This window comes from Sander vitreus, chromosome 16 (genome assembly GCF_031162955.1).
Source record: "Sander vitreus isolate 19-12246 chromosome 16, sanVit1, whole genome shotgun sequence".
Taxonomy (NCBI): Eukaryota; Metazoa; Chordata; class Actinopteri; order Perciformes; family Percidae; genus Sander; species Sander vitreus.
In genome coordinates this window covers 30,686,968-30,708,027 of record NC_135870.1, presented here as the reverse complement: position 1 = coordinate 30,708,027, position 21,060 = coordinate 30,686,968, and the positions used below count along the sequence as shown (strand labels likewise).

The window sequence follows — 21,060 nt, the reverse complement described above, 5'->3', positions numbered from 1 at the left end:
TATGGAAATCGTAATATGGACTAGTGCAATATCCAAATCGTAGGGGGCGCAATATTTGTTAAAGGCTAAATATGTGTCAAACCATTCTGAATGAAGTAATGTGGAGCTGCAGAGACGTCCCGGCCTACAAATCATATCCTACAGACTAAAGGACACATCTTTGTTTGGAACAGATCCTCGCATAAATCACACTATAATCAGTTATATTTTTTTATTTTAATATTTTTTAATGAAAATGGGGATAATGATACAAATGATCATTCCCTCCAAAATCGTAAATCATATCGCAATTGCAATATCAGTCATAATAATCACAGTTAGATATTTTACTCATATCATGTAGCCCTACAACCAAATGCATAACTGCAATGCATTGTGGGTGATATCCATCTCTGGAGGGACCTCACTGGCTCCTATGACTGGCTCCCTCAGACCTCCGAGGGTCGATCTCACCAAGTCCCTTTCAGTTTTTCAGACAAACGGTGGGTATTCCCCCGAGGGGAAGTGAACAAGGTCATGTTGAACCGCTGATGAAATCCAAATCCCTAAAAAAAAATGTCCTGTTTCTGCATAGAAAAGTCCAATAGGTGGCATGATTGCACATGGTACAAGGCAGAGGACAGAATACATTATACAGTCGAATATATTTGTCTTTTAACTCTCAAAATGTCACATGCCAAGTTGCCAAATAAAACTACAAATGACACAAAGTCATAGCTTACTCAATAGTAATAATAATAAACAAAATAAAATAATTGATTGTGGTAAAATAATCCACACTTAATTAGTAAATGATAGAATCACACATTCAAGCTCCTGATCTTAAGTGTCACCTGCTGCTCAAACACCAGATGGCAGCACAGATCAGTCCGTCTCCTCAGCCTGATTGGTTGAATCAAACCCTGGAGCGTTTACCCCCTTAGTGTTGATTCACATGGTACAATATTATCACATAACCTCTGTGTTTGGCTACATATGGTCAGTAATTTGTGGTGGAATATTTACTACTAAATGGCAGAGTCACAAGGGCTTAAGATCATATTTGATCATGTGATGAGATGATACAACATATGGCACCTAGTGTAGGTGCAAAATCTGTCAAGACTGACTGGACGCATCTGCAGGCCGAGTGAGCCGTGCTGCCTTTCAAACATAAAAAGGCCCTCATCACAGTGTGTACTGGGGCCCCCTCATACAGTAAGTACCTCACGCCACTGAAAATGTGCTAATACCAGACTGTGAAAACACTCCACAAGTTTAATCATAAAAAATTAACTTCAATATTAAAAGTCAATATAGTCAATGCAGAGAAATGGCCACTGTTATTGTTATTCTATATTATATCATTAGATAATCATTTATCATGCGTTAATGTGTAAGCAGAACTGAAACTGTATAACTGGAGTTGTTTGGTGTGGTTATTTTCTTCATGGATTCATCTGCTGATATGATTATATTCTCCATTCATTCAGTTTGTGAACACTGAAAATCAGTGATAAATGCCATCACAATCACCCTTATTATCTGGCAAAGGGAAATTCATGTGGTCTTCCACGTCTCCTTAAAATATGGTCAGTACAGACATGCAGAAGACAAGCAGCAAGCAATTCCTAACCTGAAGAAACCGACAATAAAAGTAGTATCAAAAGGTAATATTTGCAGCAATGAAAAAAGAAATGAAGTGACAGAGTGTAATAACTGCAATGATGCAGCTTAAACACCAATTGTGCAGTCTAATTGCTGTAGGCAAAAATGATTCGCTGCAGATATCTACCGTTTGACCGGCTGCTGCTTCTGAATTTCTGATGGGGAGGATGAGCAGGATCATCGATCTGATCTGTCTTTTTTAGAAGAAGCTGAGCTGCAGACACCTAGTCAACCCCAATCATCCTGCTGGCAGTCTTGGCTCTCTCTCTCTCTCTCTCTCTCTCTCTCTCTCTCTCTCTCTCTCTGATACTGGTGCTTGTCAGCGTGTCAGGCTCTTAATGATCAGATTGGGTTACACACACCTGTTAGTGATACAGGCTCATGAATACCTTGCTCTCCATGAATTATTAGCAAGCATGCAAGTTGTAGTGAGCGTGTGAGTTACTGCCGGCAGGTCAAGCCATCAGTTTGGACGGAGCAGCACAGCCGCCATGGACATCTCTGTCCTGCCCAACAACAATCACCCAGAGAAGTTCTTCCAGCTGGACGTGGGGATGCTGCCGGCCACACACGGCATGTTCCAGGTCGGGGCACTCGTGTCCAGTCAGAGACACTGGCAGAACAGAGTCTACTCGCAGGTATGGAGCTCTCCTACTGTACGCTCATCTTCTCTGTATGATTGTCTTGTTTCTCCCCTTTGACATGGACAGCTGTACTTGGTTCCTTAGAAATGATTCCACATTACAAGCCAAGTCTGCAGGAATGATCTTCTATCAGAGATCATCATGGTAATCTGGAGCTGTGTAGAGAAACAGGAGAACAGGACAGTGCTGCATTCAGTATTTATCAGTCTTCATATCCAGGGACAGGAGTATCCTGTCTAATATTTGATTCAGACTCTTTGTAAAACGCTAAGTGTATATAGCTTTACAATCTGTACAACATACCACAGCATCTATCCTTAGACCCTGTTCTTTTGAGATTGAGATCTATTGCAAATGTGTAGGTGGCTTTGCATTAACAATATTAACTAAGATCACTTTCACACCAGGGGCCTGTATCACAAAGCAAGTTCCACTGAGTGTTGCTCCCTTTGGGTTACGTGGCTCCACTGAGCCTAACATAACCACTGTCATGAAGCTGTTATTCCTGACTTCTAGTCTCTCATTGCCAGCTCTATCTCCAAAGCACTGTAGAGATAGGCCTGGCTACACCACAGATGCATTCTGGGATAGGAGAAAAAAACACTTTGGGTTGTTTGTTTCTTTAAACCAATCACAATGGTCTTGGGCGGCGCTAAGCTCCGGACGCAGTGACGGTGGCTCTGCTAAATAGCCTCAGAAAGGAACTTGTTTAGGTGGAACATTTGCACCCTGCAAAAGTAAAGCTGGATACATGGTTAAACCTCATTGGCTCTTACCAGTGTATCTCCGTGTGTACTTCGTCCACAGCAATCCTTAGGGTTAGGGGGGTTAGGGTTACAGTTAGAGGGTTAGGGGGTTAGGGTTAGAGGCTCAGGAGGAGCTGCTACCCTCAGGAACTGACAGAATTACATTTAACCTTCTTGTAAAGTTTTTTTTGATTTCCAGTGACAAATAATGAGTTGATTGAGCGATTGAAGGAAACGCAGACAATAAGGAAAGCACAAATAAAAAGCAGAAATAATCCTCATCATGTATTTGATGCAGAAGAGTTGTTGTTGAGGCTACATTGTACCTGTGTCTCCAGTGTCTCCAGTGTCTCCTCTTTGTCTGGGGAAAGAGTTGAAGGTAGATGTGGTGAAAATTCAAATCGCTGCCTCATTGTCTCCGTAGAGGGAGCAAAGGGTGAAGACTGAGAGCTGGTCTCCTCCGTCCCCAGAGGGCACTCGTGTAGAGTTTGAGGACAGATACCTGGAGAAGCACATCACACCGCTCACTCTCAAGTCCAACATCAAAAGGAACCCTCTGTACATGAACATGAGATCCATGGAAGCAGCGGACAACAAGAAGTCCAAGCCTTCCTGGACTGTCAAGGAGTACGACACACAAACAGTTCACGGAAACCTGGCAGGTTATCTAAAGGTAAAGTGTGGGGAGGAGAGCTGTGGGTGATTGACAGGATGAATGGCTGCAAAACAAGAAGACAGACAGATGGGCAGCAGACAGATAAAGGGATACACTGTGTAGACTGTCAGAGGATTTGTTGGTGCTACTCTGCAAACCAGTTACTATTGTGACAGAGTTAGTGACTGCAGACCTGCCAACCTTGAAGAAATTTTATGAGTACAACCCCCCCACTCCCGGGCCCCCGCACGCAGCAATCACCCGACAGCCCACCGCCAATGTACGCTCCACCGTTGCCCACCCACCAGTGAGAAACCTATGAGATACCTAACACCATACTACATAATATACACATAATATACTTTCATCAATCAATATCTATTAGTTACTCCATAACCATATACAAGTAGACCATAAATGTTATACAATTACTGCAACCACTCCCAACATTAAATTGAAAACAAACTGTTGTACAGGAGGCATAGCCCATGGAAACTTCTTCCACCTGAAAATACATTGTTTGGCTCATCACTACCTTCTAGATTACAATAAATTATTATTACTGTGTAGAGGAATGGAGTGGATGAATGGCTGTACGTGTAGTGAAACTACGCAAATGTTTTCTTATATCCTGTCCAATATTTTGTGCCCATATATTTTTGTTAGTGTAACTAATAGGAGGCGGGGTGAGCTAATAAATATGCCTAAGTATTTCTATGTTAAAGATGAGAGTTGACCAGGTTAACACAGAGCCTTCTTCTGATTACTGAAGGGAAATGAAGTAGTCTAATGATTTACTCATAAAACAACTTTAAATAGGCCTAAAGCAACTACTAAAAAAAGCACAAGATTGAAGACTGGCAGAGATTATTATAGGCTAATATATAACATGGGTCAGATATTTTCAGATAGGCTTTTAAAAGGTTGACATGGGTGACATTGCATTATGTCAGTTGCCATCACATTGGCCTAGCAAATAGCCATATTGTAATACATTATTGATTACTAGTTACTGTCATTTGAGAGTAATTAGTTATATTACAATATTACTGTCTCTGAATTGTAACGCTTACACTACTTTGGCGTTACGTTTGAGTTACTTTCACCAAAATAAAAGCGGAAGAATGACTTGGCAGGTAGCTTGTGAATTTCACCACGGGGTCAACAAAGTCTCATCTTTATCCACTTTAATAGATCATAATTTATTCATATTATTTTGTATTATTAATCTGACGCTGCAAAGTAACTAAAGCTATAAAATAAATAGTTAAGTAAAACGTACAATAGTCTACTTGACTCTGAATTGTGGTGGACTAGAAGTAGCCTAAGTAGGATTATATGAAAAATACCCAATTAAAAGCGGTGACGGGACAGTGACGGGACAGCTCGTTTTAACACAGCGTAAAAAACTCCGGAAAATAATGTCCATGTCGCAAATGCATCCGTCGCTGCAGTCATTTCAACCACCGGATTGTAACGCGTTACTCCCATCACCGAAGGACACTATGACATTTTTTTTTCTTATCATCCATTTATTTTTAATATCATTATGTTTCAGGGGGTGGGGAGTATTTGTTTATGGGACTGTGTTCGTTACCTGTTGCCCCTTGGTGACTGATGTCGATGTCTGTGTTGCACACGGTGCATAACGCGTGATGAGGTAGCCTGGACATGTGGAGGCACGGCCATCTCTCCCGATAAGAAATCGTTCTGAATCTTTTTTTGAGGCAGTTCAGCCATGGCCATGGCATGCAAGCCTACAGTTATTATCCAGCCAGCCCGGCTTGCTTCAATTGAATTGAACGCGCAAAGCATTTGGCTAGGAGGGGTAGGTGGGCGGAGGGTTAAAATGCAGCGCTCTGATTGGATAGAAACTGAAACCGGCGAAATGCTAGATGCAACAAAATGCGTACATAGAGAGCAGCGAATCGTACAAGCGTACTTAAGGGTCAAAATGCGTGCCAAGTACGAAAAATGCGTACATGTTGGCAGGTCTGTGACTGCTGAGTCACTCTTAAAGGCTGAATAACCAACTGGCCAAAGCACCAAAAGCCCCAGGTTCTCTGCATGTCACTAGTTAAAGTTACGTTGCCACCAGTGGTGTAGTCTACGTGATACGCAGGTATAAGCCATATACCCGCTAGGAAAGGTCAACCCACTAACAAAAGTGTGAGGATAACGTTACGTAACGACGATTGTTTTGTGACAGAACGTTCACACTTTCGTTCGTAAATCCCCCCCCGTCTGCCTTGCAAGTCACATAGGAACAACTACACAGTTTCTTGGCGTTCATTCGATGCGCAAATATAAAATGAACTAATGTGAATGACTAAAGGAGACCGAAAAGCGAATTTAAACTACACTCTCACAGTGTTTTGGTGAGCCTGTCCTGAAGCTACTGGAGGGACTGCAGCAGACGTTAATGTCACAGAAACTACAGCAAATGAGCCAGATGAGGCTGATGCTATACTGTACATGGTAACGTTACAAAAAACATATGGGGTGTCGCTCTGGGACGGGCGGGTATGAGGCTGGGAGGGAAAAATCCTATATACTCACTACAAAAAACTAGTCTACACCACTGGTTACCATAGTACTTGTACTTGTGGTACTTTTACAGTACTAAGTATTTAACATATGGATTGTAATATTCAGGCATTTTGAAGACACTACAGGTGAACGGGGTCAAAAATCAGCATGAAACCTCCCCAGATGATTACTGACTGTTTTACAAGTTTTCTGAAATGTCATGTTTAAATATGCAAATGAGGCACTATCTAATGCTAACTTTTGGTGAATTTAGGAGTCTACAGACACAAATACAAAGTTTTTGTGCCTGCAGCTATCATTAAAGGAATACGAAACTGTAAAAGAAAGGGCTACACAGTACATATTCCTTAAAGTTGTGTTATTAAATTAAATTGCCACAAACTACCTGACACCCTGGCCAGGCACAAGTCCAGCGGAGCAGAGTGGTCATGTGTGGTCTGTGACAGGTTTGTCCAACAACCAAACTTCTGCATCGGACCCCCGAACAAATGAGGACTTAAAATCTGCAACTCCATCCACTCATCAGTACTTTTAACCTGATCCACACTTGTCATTATCATAACCTATATCAACAAGGGAAAAATAGGACGTTTTTTTATGACATTACAGACCAAATGGAAATGATGATCAAGGTGATATGATATCTAGATTACAATTGAACACCATTCATTTGACTAATGTCTTTCCCAAACTTCTTTTTTGTCTACAAGATGGTGAGCGTGAAGGGAAGCGCCAGGCTGTGTGAATCCCTGCATGGCTTATTATTAATATTATGCGTTATATATATTATATTTGTACCTGCTGATGTCTCAGAGTTCAGCCGGTTTTCCTTTTCCTTTGCAGGAGGAAGAGAAGAGTCCTAGAGATCTGGACTTCTGGCTCGAGGATCTCTACACACCAGGATTTGACTCTTTACTGAAGAAGAAAGAAGCGGAACACAAAAGAAAAAGACTTTGTAAAATTCTTTGCGCGATCATTGTGTCTGTTAGCGCAGTACTTATCGTTATCATAGTGCCAGTTGTGGTTCTACACAAGAACAACTGATTGATGGGGACATGGCCGTTTATTGTTCTGTTCTCACGTTATGTTGACAGAGAAGTAGAGATCTGGCTGTAGTCAGGACGTTTGGCCACTCACCTGCAGCAGTACGCTGTAATACTGTTATGTCGCTCTGCACCAACATGATGGGAGTACAGACACATGAGCAGTGGAGACAAAGGTTGCTATGGGGAGCGGTTTAGACCACAAATCTTCAACAGGGTTTTTTTCTCCAAAAATTAAAATATCTTAACATGATTCCAACATATTATTAGCAAACATAAATCAGCCTATTTGTGAAAAAACACATTGATGATAGGCTGACTGGCCTATAGGTAAGGTAGTCACTAAAATCCACAGATCCAGTTCATCCTAAGGATTCACTGTGACACATGTATGTTTAACATTATAACATGATTTATAAAATCATACCAACAATTATTTTAATAGCTTAGTATTCTATGCATTTAAAAGGTATGTAAAGGCTTTAGACTGCCCTACACATTATTGTAGGCCTAGTTTATTAAGCAAATTCATTGTATACAATATATGCAGTAGGGGCTCCCTGCTCAAGCAATTGTACTGTATGTATAATCAGACATTCAGCACCATAGGCCAGAGGGAATGATCCTTTGTTTCATAAGCACATTTTCAGACAATGCGGCGAGACTGCCGTGAGATTGGCAGTCCAAACAGACTCTTCAGAAGGAATCATCGAATAGTCGACTTTACGGGGACGCCTCTAAAAGATAGAAGTATGAATATAGATATATCCAAAACACGTGGAATGATTTTGTCATGCAAATGCTGAATTAGGGTATGGGCACCTTTTGCGGTCCAATTCAGGCACTGCCTACACCGGAAAGCTTTACTCGTTATACTGACTCCCACGTGAGGGGAAACTGATCCAGTGGCAGTATAAAACATGGATATGGCATCCATAATGTCACCAGTAGGTTTGTAAAGAGATGCCGCAGAGCAGGACACGACAGAGAATAAACCGGGGGCCCCTGACTCTCTGTCCCTCAGAATCATTTCATGTAGCCCATTTTCTCACACTTCTATAGTCTGAACTACGGTGGCGCTGAAGGACAAAACACAACAACATTTCACAAAATACGACATTTCACATTTTGTGTTTTGTGAACTGTTGGTGTGTTTTGTCCTTCAGGGCCACCGTATTTGAGTTGTGTGAAAGAACAACACTAGAGAATACATATTTGTATAAGACATATTTGAAGAGTTGTTAGATAATTAATCCATTAACTATTATAGATTTTAAAATTACAATATTATTTGTTAAACTATGAAGCCTTTTATAAAAGTCATTAAATGAAATGAATGAATGTGAAACCCATCCTCTGAAGATGGACGTGTGAACAGCTGGAGCCTGCTGGGAGGATCAACAGGCAGAAACCAGCAAACACACGGCTGAAATCATCTCAGAGTAGCCACGCAAAAAAAGTTCCAGTGGCTTCACAGCTACGGAGGTAGATTAGGATTTTATTTGAGTTCTGATTTTAAAGTCAGAATTCTGTGTTTAAACTCAGAAAATGTTCACATGTGGCCCTAATCTCTCTCCGTACACAGCAACTTAAAACCAACTGAAAATCTTTTTTGCAGCCCTCCAGTGGTTTAGCTGACAACGTTGTGCAGGTGTAGTGCCGAGTGTGTCAGTACACCGTGACATCACTGCTGGGTGCTCCCATCTGACCACATGCAACCACATGACCAACTGCCACGTTGCTCATTTGAAAGCCATGTCTCTCTCTCTCATGGGGGGGCCAAATGCTCTGGGTGGGTAAACCAGAGAAAGGGGAGGTAACCTTTCCCCTTATGACGTCATAAAGGGAAGATTCCTGATTGGCCCATCTGAGCTTTCATTTTCTCAAAGGCAGAGCAGGATACCCAGGGCTCGGTTTACACCTATCACCATTTCTAGCCACTGGGGGGCCATAGGCAGGCTGGGGGAACTCATATTAATGTTAAAAAACCTCATGAAGTGACATTTTCATGCCATGGGACCTTTAAAGAGAACAGGGACAAACCACAACCACTAAGGGCCACTAAACAAGCTCAATAAATATGTAAATCTCTGGTTTATTTTTCATTATTAGTTCAATCTTACCTTTTTAAATAGCTTTAAATGTTTGCACTTCCAATAAAAACATAGTGAACAGATGTTAAGCTTTAGCAGATGGAGTTTATTTTAGTTTGTTGTTGTGCATATTGTAAAGTCATTGTTTTAGGAGGCAAAACTAACCTAGCTTTAAACATATTGTAACCACCTTTCCTATTCAGTAACTGTTAGAACAATGCAGAGCACACAAAGAGACTTCAAATGTAACTGATTTCATTTGATTTATTTATTGCAATAAAGATGTACAAAGTATTGGTAATCATAAATGTTAGAAAAAGCATATCAGTGACTGAACAGTACAGCGTATCAAAACAGCACTGCTTCAACCGGCGGGTCGATTCCATCCACGTGTGTGTGTGTGTGTGTGTGTGAATGCAGGTTGATCTGCTTTTGACGTCATGTCTTTTCTTCAAAAAGGCAATAAAAAGACTGAAATACACAAAACCAAAAACGGAAACAATACACAATGCTAAAATCGAAAATGTAACAAAACAATGAAAGATGGGGCGACGCCTAGCTCACGCTTCTCTCCCCCCCCCCCATTTCCTGTCACTCTACAGCTGCTCTAATAAAGCTTTAAAATAACCTGGAAAAACGAACAAACATGCAAATCGCAGACAACCTAAACCAAAATATAGCAAAATCAATAAACTGTGGAGAAAATCCTGAACTAAAATAAATATCTTTCTCCATATTAAAGCTCAACATAATTATTCCTCTCCCTTAATGTATGCCATTAGACTAGAAAGTGTATTTACAGGTTGCTTTATGTTGCAGTGTGAACATGGCGACACATGACAGATTGCAAAGGGGGGGGGGTACAGTTCAGTGGAACAGTGTCATCACACAGCTTTTAGAATATATCAGGAGATAAATGAAGACACACAAACACCAGTATTTGGTAGTAAAATGTTGACAGGAGGTCTTTGTTTCATTTAATGTAACATATCAAAGACAAAGATCCCCTTCAGCTCACACTAATACATTTAATTATATATATATATATATATATATATATATATATATATATATATATATATATATATATATATATATATATATATATATATATATGTGTGTGTGTATATATGTATAGGCATAGATATAGTCTTTAATATACAAATATAAAGTAACCCGTGTTCTTGTTGGAATATTGTTGCTATGTAACAGTAACGGAGAGCAAATGCTTCACAGCACAATTAAAATGAATTAAAGACACACTTTGTTATAGTGCACAACAGCGCCCCCAAATGTCACAATCTCGTTCCAGCTCACTACATTTTTGAAACCTTTGCCGTCCCAAAAGCATACTACGAACAAAGTTGACAAAAAGTACAGTGTCTTTCATAAGACGACAAAATACTGATACATTGTTATGGCAGTTAACTACACAAGAGGTCGATTATCATTTTGTGCTAAGAGGAAGTGATGCAATATTGACAGACATCAATCAAACTGTGATTTTGGAACACTACTGCCAGTTAAGGTGAAACTGCAGTGATTTAGTGTTATCATAAAGTCGGGCTACTAGCAAGAAACAGATTTTAAAAATGGACAAAATCAAAGCAGCAGAGGTAGAGAGATCTGACTGTTAGTACCTAGTTTGGGTCAAGTATACATTTTTATAGTTTAAACAAGCAGCAGTACATACATGTGTACACGGGTCCATGTGGTTCCTCCAAACCAAGGTCAAAATTTAATTTAGTCTAATTGGATCAGACAGGCTCTCAATCTGTTGGTCAAATTGTCTAAGAATAGAGTAGGGGATATGAGAAGGGGGGGGGCATCCCCTTTGTTAGCAAAATGCATGCCCCTTGATAACCTGCCTCCCCCTCTCCACCCCCCCGTAGCAGAGAGAGTGAACATGTTAGTCTGTCACGTTTGTGACAGTCAGAGTCTACGGCCCCGACCAGGGCTCTGAAACATCAGCAGCTAACTGCGTGTTAATAAATCTGTGGTGCTGAAGTAGTAGACAGATTTGTAATTGTGACTTTTGCTCTGAGTCCCCCCCCCCCCTTCTGTCAGCTTCCTTTCAAATCTATAATGTTATCAAAACTATATAGCTGTGAAAAATACGGAACCAAAAGACCTGTTAACGGGGCGGTTTGGCAGTCATGGGAACAAAACGAACTGGTGTGCCCCCGATGTAAAAGTTACCAAATCGCCTACTGCCAAAATGGTCTGAGGGGACTATCAGCTCTGCGTCTGGTTGGGTCCATCGCATTTTGGACTGGTCTCTTCTTTTGAAAAGTTAAACATAATGATGTGTTCAGGAAGGTTTTTCACGGTCTGACGTGAGCTGGAAGATATTTGGGGGAGGCTGTTGCATGCTATAACTGAAGCAGGGATCGTCTTTGACTGTGCCTTTAATCAAAGGGTTTACAGTTCCTCAGCCAGTACACGCTGTTTACACACTTGGAAAGTACTTAGGGTATATTTAATTTACACATGCATCAGTGTGTATACAGTCAGTTTGTATATACTGAATGCATATATTCACACTCATTACAACCTCTCCACACACACACATTTGTACAGTATGTAAATCAAAGTCCTGGCCTACACATTGTGCAGGTGATGGAGGATGGGATGCAGCTGTATGAATACTAACAGCACAATGAAGCGGACACACAGTATACTGCACCACGCCAACTGCAATCGCTGCAGGAGACAGTTCATATACATGATGCAAAACAAAAGGACACTATGTATGCCAACTCCTAGGGGTAGTGTTCATTATTATACAGTACATTCAACTAAGCTAAGCATCGTGTGACAATCCTCTTTGACATTGCATACAGTACAGAGGACAGAGCACATGAAAGCAACGTTTCAAAGTACATTACGAATAAAGAGAACCCTGTTTTATTCCGTTAGTTTGGTGGCAGTTAACTGCTTCAGCAGACAGTGAAAGAATGGCTACTCCACTTTGTCCTGTGCAGTTATTGTTTAATAAACTGCAGTTAGCATGATGCTGCTTATACCACGGACTCTTTGAACATTCAAATAACATTTTTCAGGGCAGTGCACTAAAATAGAACATTTATGTGGGCACCGCTTAAGCCAACCTTCCGATTCCTTCCACTTATCTATGCTAATTTCACCATTTGAAGAATTTAAGACTAACTGTGTTCAGCCATCCAATGGGAGATAACAACTCAGATTTCATTTACTGTTCTCTGTTTACTGACTCATATGGCGTTTTTCATGTCTCCATATTTTCAGGAATTGGGACTCTTCAGGGATAATCTTGATCACTGCCCTCATGTTGAAACATTTTAACTCACTTCGATGTGTTGATGCCTCAGTTTGGGCGGCCCTGGGGGGAATTTGCATCCATTTGCACAGATTTTTATAAGAAATGGTGGAGCTTTTAAAATTCACTCTGCATTCAGTCCGAACGCACCTTCAGAATAAAACTTAACCAGCAGTTAAGTAACAGCAGAAGAGTTTTAATTTGGTTCAACTACATCTGAGATGAAAATGACCCACACCCTCTGGCCAAGTCAATATTCCCTCCGACCGCGGTCCAACAGGGACTACATTTGACCCATTTAGAACATCAGTATATACAATGGTGAAATTGTCCATGCTGTACATGGCTTTTTTTGGTACCCTTAAGCCAGACTCTGACGTGCCCCTTATATGAATGGAGGTGAGGAGTTCCTTTCACGTGGACTTTTATTACACGTACTTACTCAACACAAGCTCATATGCATAGAGGTATTTCTTGCCTCAACACTAATGTCACATTTTCCTGCCAGCAAGTCTTTCAGCGTGAAGCTTGTGTCCTTCACTCTCTCTGTCCATCTAGGCTGCGTAGGAATGGAGACCAGTGGTCTAACAAGCAGCCAGTCTACTGGGCCACTAACTCTACATCCCCAGCAAAATGGAGGTCTACAGAATGCAACAGAACAGACTGATGCAGGTGGACTATGGGAAGAAAAATGAAGATGCATATACAGTAAATTGTGCTGAAACAGAACATGGAACCAATGGATTGCTATCTGTATTTACCCAGAAACCATTCAGCCAGTATGGCTTATAAGAGAGAAGGAACTCCTGACAATCGTTAGTTCTAGCATTAAGGCAAGGTTTCAGCTAGCTTGTTGGGTGGAGCAGTTTCTCTTCAGGGGAAGAACGGGACATGTGGAGACAGAAACACAAACGTTGTTGAAAGGAAAAACTTCATTTAGTCATCAGCAGCTACATGGGACAAGGCTAATCTTTTCTAACAAAACAAGAACCATAAAAACACTTTTAGGCACTGGGCCAAAAACAAAATGTGTCTTGTGTCGCGTAGCTGAGGCTATCGTAAATATTCAACAGCTTAAAAAAGGAAGACTCAAAAGTGGATAAAAAAAAAAAAACGGCAATGGTCCAAAATAAACATATTGATTAGGGTAAAAGAAAAAGAAATGACAGAGAAAGTCTTCATGCAATCAAGTGGACACCCTTAATTAAATACAAGCAATCCACTCGAATAAATACAATGCTCCATCTAAGAAGGAATTACATTTAAAACTCAATAAAGCTAACTATTATCCACTAATATAATAGGTAACATTGTCAATCTGGATAGAGATTATAATTATTTTATCTGATTCAACTGGAAGGCACATCCATAAGGCTTTAGAAGGTGTTGCAAAGCATTCTGCATGGTTCTCTCCCAACATTTAGGAATAACAGGGTGATTATTGCTGCATCACGAACAAAACAACTGGTCCAATTAACTTAAGTATGACATCAGGATATTCCATATCATGAGAACAACGTGAACATGGTGCACGACTGCTTTGGAGCCTGAGAGAAATCAACTTGGACAAAAATGAAGGTTTCATGAGGAAATTAGAAGAAACTAGAGCTACAAGAGCCCAGACATCTTGGAATAAATAGAGAGAAAGGAGCAGAGTGGGCAACCCTGACATTCCTCCATCACCTTTAGGGCTTCTACACATCTTGACCATTCTCACTTCCTTCATCTTCATTCATATTAGCGGCATTGTTTCCATCAGTGTCTCTGGAGTGTGTGTGGTGCACCGGTAGCTTCAGACTGGATCTGGGATGTGGATGCGAGACTTTAAAAAGGTGGATTTTTTGTTCTCTGTGCGTGTGTTTAAGAGTAGAAGGTGAGGACACTCTGGTGGTTTCCGCGCACCAGGAGAATGGGAGGCAGGTCCCGGGACAAGGCCTCCAGCCAGGCCATGTACAGAGCGCTGGACACGGCGCCCTTCCTGGCCAGCGGCAGACTCCTGCACACAGGAACACAGGGACAGCATCAGCAGGCTGCTTCTCTTTGACTTCACTGATACAGAGCACAGCTTTAGAACACAAAAACTAATAATGCTTTTGATACCTTTCTTTTAAATTGATATGTTAGCAATAGTCTTGCATAGCCAGACCTTCCTCCACAGCGCTGCGGAGGAGGGTCCGGCTAGTCCACACAGCATTCTGGGATGGGAAAAAAACGTGTTGCCTCTGCTGAATAGACCTTTCTCACAGCAGACATGTTGACATGTCATAGTAGGAAGAGCACAGGTGTATTCAAACCATTAATGATGGCTGCATTCCACTTAGGAGAGGCCCTGGTATTGGGCATGCTGATACTTTATTCACTTTTTAGTCAACTTTAGCATGGGTGTATTCACTTATGCTGAGCACTGTAATTTGACAAAAAATATTGATTTAAAAAAAGATTTTATTGGCGTCAGTGGAAACGAGAACGGGTCGTTGAAACGTTGGCCACACTCGGCGCTGTGCTGCACGCTGCCAGCCTTCTGCGAGAGATTGGTGCTCATACAGACGTTACCTGCTGATTACACCGCACGGCTAACTTTACCGCTGATGAGCCCGGCTCTCCGGTGCAAGCCAGGTCGCCCCAGTGACTGAGCTAACCACAGCGCTAACTAATGCTCCGTTTGCACGGTAGCCGTTAGTGCTGTTAGAGATCCCTGTTTCCTCCACCCTCTCCCTCCCTCTGTGATCCGCTGATCAGCACTATGAGCTCCGTATGAGCACCGCTGTCCCACAGAAGCCCGACCCGAATGTGAGCTTCGGCCAATAGCTGAGCCAGGTTCAGACGGGCCTGCGGGTTTTTTGTAGAAACTCTTTGTGCCAATGCTGTGGTCTCAGTGAAATGAACGAGGGCACTTTAACGCAGAGCTAGTAGTGGTTGAACACCGCCTTAAAGTTTGTACGACGTGTCGTCCAAAAAAGGTCACAAAGCGGTGGAAGCTCCGCCTTCATGGGGGGGGGGGGGACATCAGACAGACAGACTGTCCTGCTGGACATCCATGTTCACACAGCGATTAACAGCAGTAGTTTTGTGAAGAAAAAAACCAACACTTTAGAAAGAAGTTGTCTCATACAGCCCCCCCCCCCCCAATGTTGTTTGTCCCCATTTCTGTTTCTGTCTTTTCAAATGACCCGACAAATATCCAGATACAGTCTTTGCTGGTCTAGAAGTGGGGATGTTGATACAGCTACATATCCAACTCTCTCTGGGCTCTAGAGAGAGATCTTCAACAGGGGGTCCGGGGGCCCATAGGGGGTCTTCAAAGATACTGCAGGGGGGCCACTAAATTATTGTTCATTTTTTAAAAGATGTTTCAGTAGAGAAAAATTCTTCGCACATCTGTAACGTGACACAGGTGCATCGGAGGGGGATTAGTAGGTGAACAGTTTGGGTACTAGACAAAGGTATGTATAAAAGCTTTAGGCTTCTATTGTAGGCTCAGTTTAAGATGCTATGCAGTTTTATAAAATATGTAGTAGGGGGTGCCTGCTCTGTCTCTCTTAGACAAGGGGCCCTTGGCTTAAAACATTTTTTGTAGTTGGCGTGGTATAGACCACGTGTAGTATTGACACATGGTTGCATGCAGGTAAACCGTCTGTGTGGCGAGCAATAGAGGTGGAACACATTGCATGAAAAATCTTTGAACCCATTGGCGATTTAGCTTTTTTGTTAGGTTGTTGTAAATGTATCTGCATTTATATGCAGATATCTGATTATTCTGTAGAGATTAGCCGGAATGTCGTCTGCGCGCGCACACACACACACACACACACACACACACACACACACACAGAGGGAGCGGCAGCTTACATGACGATGAGGTTGGCTGTGCTTGAGTGCTCCTTCAGAAGCTCGTTGAGTCTGATCTGACGATTAGTCTGAGGAGCCAAACAGACACAAACAGGTTCAAACATTCAGGTATCAGCCTACCAGATAACATCACACACTGCTGCTGCTGCCCTGTCCCGAGCCAGCACTGTGTTCACAGAAAGCCATCCACTCCTCTCAGCTTTTCTTGTGTGAGGTGGAATGACACTGAGTTTTGAAACTGGTGAAGTGGTAGAGAACAAGGTGAGTTACTGACCTTGGCGCGGTACAGCTCCAGCTCGTTGTCGGTGATCCTCCAGGGCTCGCTGTCCTTCAGCACCTCCGCCGCGTCCTGCTCCATGTCGTCTTCCTTCAGCCGATACGGCTCGATCATCTCCTCAAAGGCCGACACGCTGCACAACAACAACAGCAGCTCTGTGGTTAACCCCATATCAGCCAGCCAACCACATGCTAAAGCCTTAAACAGCACTCAGATGGCACACAGGGATTCAATCGGCCGCGGCTGTGTCAAGTAGTAGAGCTGCAAAGATTCATCCATTAGTTCTGACTATTACCATTATTATTCCAACTATTACATTTATCATAAACTATTTGGATAATCCAACAATCGTTATTTATCGGTCATTTTTATGAAAAGAAAGTCAAACTTGTGTGAAGTCAGTGTGTTAAATGTGAATATGTTGTAGTTTCTTCTCTCCTCTGGGACAGTAAACTGAAGATCTTTGAGTTGTGGACTAAACAAGACATTTGAGGACGTCATCTTGGTCTTTGGGGAACACTGATCCACATTTTTCACCATTTTCTGACATTTTAGAGACAAAACAACTAATGCATTGCACATGCGCGATCACAGAAGGCTTGTATCATGTAGACTTTGTGTGTAGACAGAGTGTGGTCTAGACCTACTCTATCTGTAAAGTGTCTTGAGATAACTCCTGTTATGATTTGATACTATAAATAAAATTGAATTGACGCGCCGACAGTTTTGTTGTCATTACTTAGAATTCCTCATGGGGCAGATATACAATACGCACTATAGCTTTAAAGCAGGAAGTGAATCTGTAAATGTGACGGGAGTTTGGGTTTATTACCGATTTCAATGATGGACAAATCTACAAAAGGGAAACCCACATTGTAATTAGCTGGAATGATCCTTTAAGTTAGAGCAAAAAGACAAACACTGTTATGGACCCGCACGACCTAAAGCCATGTAGAAATACGTATATAGATACATGGATTTTCAAAGCAAAGTGAAATGTGCCTGAGCTTCAGGATTCTGATGATGTAATGTGTTCACATGGGGGGGGGGGGGCAGAGGGCCCAGACTCATTTACCATTCATTTATTCAGCGTGCTGACACATACAGTACTGTAGTACCGAGTTACTGCAGGTCTACTGGAGAACGGAGGAGAAAACTCAAATAAAGTTCGTTGAGTGAAAATGCGGCAGCGATGCTGCGGTGCTCGTGCACATCTGTTTGTGGGCAGAGCCCCGAGGGGAGGGGGAGGGGTTGGAGAGAGCGCCTGCAGTTATTGGCTGATCCAGACGGAGCTGATAACAGAGGAACGGAAATGGGACTCGGCTGGTACTTACTGCTCCTTCTTAGGCTTGGTGTTGATGTCTCCCAACACGTTGATGTCCGAGAAGTCTATCCTGAATTTGCTGAGCAGAGTGGCCATCCTGCACACAAAAACACAAAACAAGAGGCTTTGGGAGAAATATGGGAATCCAACTGCAAAACATTTCCAATCCAAGGAGCTGTGGACAGAGATGAGAGTCATCCCGAAGGCAGGGAAGCGGCTTTAAATAGCTCTGTTTGGACATGTTTCTGGGAGGGTGGAGGCTGGTGGGACAGGCTGCACTGGGAGTAATTTCCTTTAGCTTCAACTACAAAGAAGCCGAGTGCCTGAACTCATCATCTGTCACATATGGAGCGCTTTAAAGCACTGCGTTATCCAACTGGGATGCTCCTGCTTTCATGTCAAAACCCAATAATCAATATTTTCCATTAACAATGTGTAATGTGAAAGACGGCACTCGTAGCGACGAACCCAAAGAGCTTTATAAAACCTACAGCAGATGACACAAATAAAAAGACACCAAATGATGTGTGTATTTTAGCCCAAAAAAAATAAAGAAAATCTGGGTGACTGACTGGGTGAACTGACTCTTTGAACTGAATGAATGAAGATACAGAAAGAAACAGTTCAAAGTTAAAACACACGTGCACCTGTACAATCTCAAAATATGAGGGCTAAAAAATAAAAAAATACATCAACGTGCCTATTGGTAAAACCATGGTGGAGTGTGAATCCATTCAGGTTGGACAGGGAAACATTGAAGTGTCAGATATGGGTTGAAATGGCCAGTTTGTAGTTGTACAGTGAACAGACACAAAGGGGCTTTCAAAGAGCACATAGCGCTGTGTACTGTACTGCACACAGAGACAAAAGGCTCGGCTGCTAGCACCTCGCTAATTTAATCCAACAAAAAGGAGGTAGGAGGCAGCTGTAGGAGACAATGAGAGACAGAGACACAGAGAGGTGTGTGAGTGTGTGTGTGAGTGTGTGTGGAGGGGGGGGGGGGTGACAGTACGAGCAGCAGATGCCTTTGTGAGGATTCTGTCGTGAAGGTTTATGCAGATATAAATAATATTGGAAATATTGCATCCCATTACATCCAAGAACAGTTCCAGATTTTGTGAAGGAGGCTTCTTTGCATCCTTCCAGGGAGTCGGATGAGAATATGGATATCAATGTTCTGTTTTAAGTACAGAGCTGGAGCCTGGACATGGTTAGCCTAGCTTAGCATGGAGATTGGAAGCGGGGGAACCGCCTACAGGGGTTCCCCCAGAAAAGTTGTTTAGCCTGGTGGCAAGTGTTTTTTTCTTCCAACGAGCGCCCGGAGTCCCATACTGATGGCAGCGTTAATGTAGAGCCCAATAGTTTCTGTGATAACAGAATCATGGACGGAATTGCTAAATTGAGAATTAATAAAAAGCTATAAGACAGATTCCATAGGACCGTACATTCAGTCAGTGCTAAAATCTGACTGGAGATTTGAAAATATGACTAAGGTCTAAGTTTCCCACCGACCCACCCCACTGTAACTGTAGTTTAAAAAAAACGTAAAAATACAGTACAAATAATTCCCAGTAACTTAGGCCCGGTGGGCCACCAGGCTTGCAATACACTGGAGGAAACGCTGAGCCAGCACCTGGCGCTGTCCAAATCTACCAGCTCCTCTAAAGCTCACTGACTTCATTTGTTTTACGTGTCCACACAAAGTAGGAATCAGAGTTTGTGGTTGTGAGGGAACTATTTCCTGGTGAACTGAGATTGTCAGGTTTGGTGCCACCGTGCGTGTATAGAGCCAAAAACCAGTACTCACCAGTGTTTACTCCAGTACTGTACTTCAGTCCAAATGTTGAGGTACTTGTACTTTACTTGAGTCTTTTCTTTTCATGCCACTTTCTACTTCTACTTCGCTACATTTCAGAGAGAAATATTGTACTTTTTACTCCACTACATTCATCTGTTCCAGCTTTAGTTACTAGTTACTTTAGTTACTCCACTACATTCATCTGTTCCAGCTTTAGTTACTAGTTACTTTACACATTAAGATTACTGCACACAAAACACATGTAGTTTATAAAATCTGATGTTTGATTCTAAAGTAAACTAGCCAACAATATAACGGCCAGCTGACATGATTAGACCATTACACACACAGCTGTCTGTGTGTGTCTGTGTGTGTGTGTGTGTGTGTAGACCATTAAAACACACAACTGGTTGGATCCTTTACACTTTCTACAATGGTTTAATACTTTAACTACATTTTCCTGATGATACTAACAGACTTTTACTGAAGGAACATTTTCAATGCAGGACTTTTACTGTATTGTATTTCTACAGTGTGGTATTGGTACTTTTACCGCAGTAATCTGAATACTTCTTCCATCCCAGGTGCTCACCAACCCAGTCTGGTAACCCACAGAAACACTGGGTAGGTGGATACACTTTTTTTTGGTCAAAAAACTAGATCCAGAACATGACTCCCCCTAAAAGCACAAATTATTATTTTGACATGTTGAGCCATTGACAGATTAAACAAACATGATAGAGCATGATAATCAGTGAGCTGGTACGTTTATTTTTTTCTAATTTGGGCAGAGCCCTCTGTTTACAGTCTTCATGCTAAGCTAAGCTAACCACATCCTGACTTCAGCGCCCTACACAGACATGTGATTGATATCCTTGCTGTATGAAAGAAAGCTATTTCTGAAAAGGTTGAACTTTTCCTTTAATACCACAGTAAACTAATGTCCGAAGACACGGAAATAGAGTGTTTGTCCACTCAACATGCCTTCATTTCAGTTTGGATAATTAACAGAGATGGGACTCTCCCACAATAACAAGGAAATGAGCCCTGCTGGCCACACACTAATGGTTCTGATGAAGACCTGATCCGGGGGGAATACAACCACAAAACAGACAGGATGTTCTCAAACAGCTGGC

The 21,060-nt window shown here is 42.0% G+C and overlaps 2 protein-coding genes across 2 annotated transcripts in view; one reads left to right on the top strand and one right to left on the bottom strand.

The window, feature by feature from the left end:
- The first annotated feature begins 2,138 nt into the window (after nt 1-2,138).
- minar2 (membrane integral NOTCH2 associated receptor 2) lies at nt 2,139-7,286 on the top strand. Its single transcript, XM_078270770.1, has 3 exons — nt 2,139-2,285; nt 3,462-3,710; nt 7,095-7,286. Exons 1-3 carry the CDS (start codon nt 2,139-2,141, stop codon nt 7,284-7,286), a joined length of 588 nt encoding a protein of 195 aa, XP_078126896.1.
- Nucleotides 7,287-13,590: 6,304 nt separating this feature from the next.
- slc12a2 (solute carrier family 12 member 2) overlaps nt 13,591-21,060 on the bottom strand; it is a 75,713-nt gene continuing 68,243 nt past the window's right edge. The window contains exons 24-27 of the mRNA XM_078272242.1: nt 18,137-18,223; nt 16,800-16,935; nt 16,526-16,593; nt 13,591-14,672 (exon numbers count right to left, since the gene is read on the bottom strand). Coding sequence (XP_078128368.1) covers nt 14,537-14,672; nt 16,526-16,593; nt 16,800-16,935; nt 18,137-18,223 — 427 coding nt within the window. The 3' untranslated portion in view covers nt 13,591-14,536. The remainder of the gene's footprint in view (nt 14,673-16,525; nt 16,594-16,799; nt 16,936-18,136; nt 18,224-21,060) is intronic.